General features: G+C 47.0%; 1 protein-coding gene across 1 annotated transcript; it reads left to right on the forward strand.

Annotated features, from left to right (window-relative positions):
* Positions 1-1,474: 1,474 nt before the first annotated feature.
* Positions 1,475-1,888, forward strand: PIRT (phosphoinositide interacting regulator of transient receptor potential channels; the record flags this gene model as incomplete). The annotated part of the gene is made up of 1 exon (XM_080713674.1): positions 1,475-1,888. One exon carries the CDS (start codon positions 1,475-1,477, stop codon positions 1,886-1,888), a length of 414 nt encoding a protein of 137 aa, XP_080569800.1.
* Between the last annotated feature and the right edge of the window lie 868 nt (positions 1,889-2,756).

Genomic DNA, 2,756 nt, shown 5'->3' on the forward strand with positions numbered 1-2,756 from the left:
AATTTACACTGGAATAGTTGCCTGCTTCTAGGTAGAAACCAAGTCCTTTCACAGATTTGCCCCTCACCCAATTTTTGGAATATATTAATAATCATAGCTTTCTCAAATCTTCCTAGGCCATTCCCAATACTGGTACAAAAAGGGCAAGGGTGTAATTCAGAAATAAAATGCCCCCTGGGTCCAACCCCTAGTACCAAAAAGAAAAAACAAACAAATAAACAAACAGGACTAAAACTTCATGCGCAGTTCTGATTGAAACCTCACAGTTTTATGAAAGGGAGAGTTTAGTGCGGGGCCTGTCGCATCCAAACACACAGAACCATTTACCTATTGAGCATCACCCTTCTCACAGGCAACCAGATGACAGCAGGTGTGGCATATTTGCAACATGCTTGGCATCAATGCAATGCATTGCATGCGTTTCCTCCTTTAACCCTTTGGAAACCCTTTTGACCAGAAAACTGAGGCACGAAGAAAGAAGTCAAGTAACTCACTCAAAATCACACAACTAGCAAGAGACTGAGTTTGGAAATAAGATGCAGCTGGGTGTGGTGGTGCATGCCTATAATCCCAGTACTCTGGAAGCCAAGACAGGAGGATCGCAGGTTCAAGGACAGCCTCAGCAACTTAATGAGGCTCTTAGCAACTAGTGAAACTCTATTTCCAAGTAAAAAATTAAATAGGGCTGGGGTTGTAGTTCAGAGGTAGAATGCCCTTGGGTTCAATCCCCAGTACCCAAATAAGAGGAAAGTAATCAAAATCAGATGCCACTCAATAAACTGCAGGCTTTGTTTTTAAAATGGGACCACCATCCCCGCGCTTGAGAGGCTGAGACAGGAGGATCGTGCAGGTTCAAAGCCAGCCTCAGCTACTTAGTGAGGCTCTAAGCAATTTAGTGAAACCCTGTTTCCAAATAAAATATAAAATGGGTCTGGGAGTATAGCCCGGAGATAGAAAGCCTCTGGGTTCTACCCCCAGTACCTCAAAAAAAAAAAAAAAAATGGGACAACCATTCCCTGGTTAAAATGAAAAGCAATTGATCCAGGCATGGCAACACATGCCCGTAATCCCAGTGCTTGGGAGGTTGAAACAGGAGGATCACAGGTTCGAGGACAGCCTCAGCAACTTAGGGAGACTCTGTTTCAAAATAAAAATAAAAAGGACTGGAGGTAGAATACCCTGGCTTCCATCCCCAGTACAAAAAAAAAAAATTTTTTTAAAGCAATTGTTTTGGAAAACATAATATTTCTTTCTCACAAGAAAAAGAAAATGCAACGTAAGAGTTTGGGTGGTTTCTTGTTGGCATGAACTTCATCTAGTTTTCTTTTTGCCTTCAGCCCCAAAAGTCTGGATCGCCCTCCGCTGAGAGCCAGCCAAGAGACAGATGCTGAGTACTGGAAAGGGGTGTGAGAATACCCTCCACCTCATCCTTGTTTCAAACGATCTGGAACCAGGCATCCAGTGCTGAGCCACCATGACGATGGAGGAGCTCCCCAAGGTCCTGGAGGTCGACGAGAAGTCTCCCGAATTCAAAGACCTGCTGCCCAGCCAGACGGCCAGCTCCCTGTGCACCAGCTCCAGAAGCGAGTCTGTGTGGACCACCACCCCCAGAAGCAACTGGGAAATCTACCACAAGCCCATCGTCATCATGTCCGTGGGCAGCGCCACGCTGCTCTTTGGGGTGGCCATCACCTGCCTGGCCTATGTCTCTTACCTGGATGCCAAGACCGTCGCAGTCCTCAAGATGATAGGGCCTGCCTTCCTGTCTCTGGGACTCATGACGCTGGTGTGCGGGCTGGTGTGGGTGCCCATTATCAAAAAGAAACAGAAGCAGAGACACAAGTCCACTTTTTTCCAGAGCCTCAAGTTCTTCCTCCTGAATCGCTGATGGAGGAAAAACAGATCCCATAACCCACATCCAGCACCCTCTGTCTCCTCCATGGGATGCCAGAAAATGAACCCAGGCAAACCCTCTGCCTGGCCTTATGGGAAAGACAGAGCTCAGGCTCCACCCTCATGTAGGCTGGAACCATTGTGGGCTAAGCCTCTCTTTCTCTGTTCTTGCTGTTGCCTCCTTTAGATATTTTCTTCTGCTCTCAGCCCCCTCTTCTGAATCCGGGTATCATTTACCCATCACCCTCTGCCAAAAAGCAGTGCATGCTGGTAAATTCCTTGGGGTGGGGGTGGAGAATGCCCCTAAGAGAAACTCCTATTGAAGTATCTTGTGCCTAACCTAGATTTACATATCATATATCTGAGCTAGATTCCACATGTGTATCTTTCTGGAAGCCAAGCTGAGCAACAGAAGTTCTCTGCAGAGGAGGGAAGGCTGAGTTCTGGCCCCTTGGGTTTGACAGCCCCAGCTCCCTTTGCAGGCGAGACACTGACCTGCATTTCAAGAGACCAGATAAGTCACGAGGATCAAACATTCCCAAAACTGAACAATAGAGGGGGCCTGGGGAAAAACTATACAGGATGGCACATCCCCTTGAACATGGCTCTGGGACCTGGTGGGCAGAAGACATAGGACATCTCATCCCCTATAATATGGTATTTATACCAGAAGCAATAGGGGTAGGCTGGATGAGACAGCTTCCCCTTGACCTACTAACCTTTTTTAACTGACTGCTTTCACCCTGGCAAACAGTCAAGGACAAATGCACGTTGTCCCAAATCCCTCTTTCGTTCTATCCCCGTGTATAGAAAGCTACAGAGAGATTCTGTGTTTGTTTTGGTGGCACTAGGTATTGAAGCCA

The sequence above is a fragment of the Muscardinus avellanarius genome (assembly GCF_963383645.1).
Source record: "Muscardinus avellanarius genome assembly, chromosome: 16".
Taxonomy (NCBI): Eukaryota; Metazoa; Chordata; class Mammalia; order Rodentia; family Gliridae; genus Muscardinus; species Muscardinus avellanarius.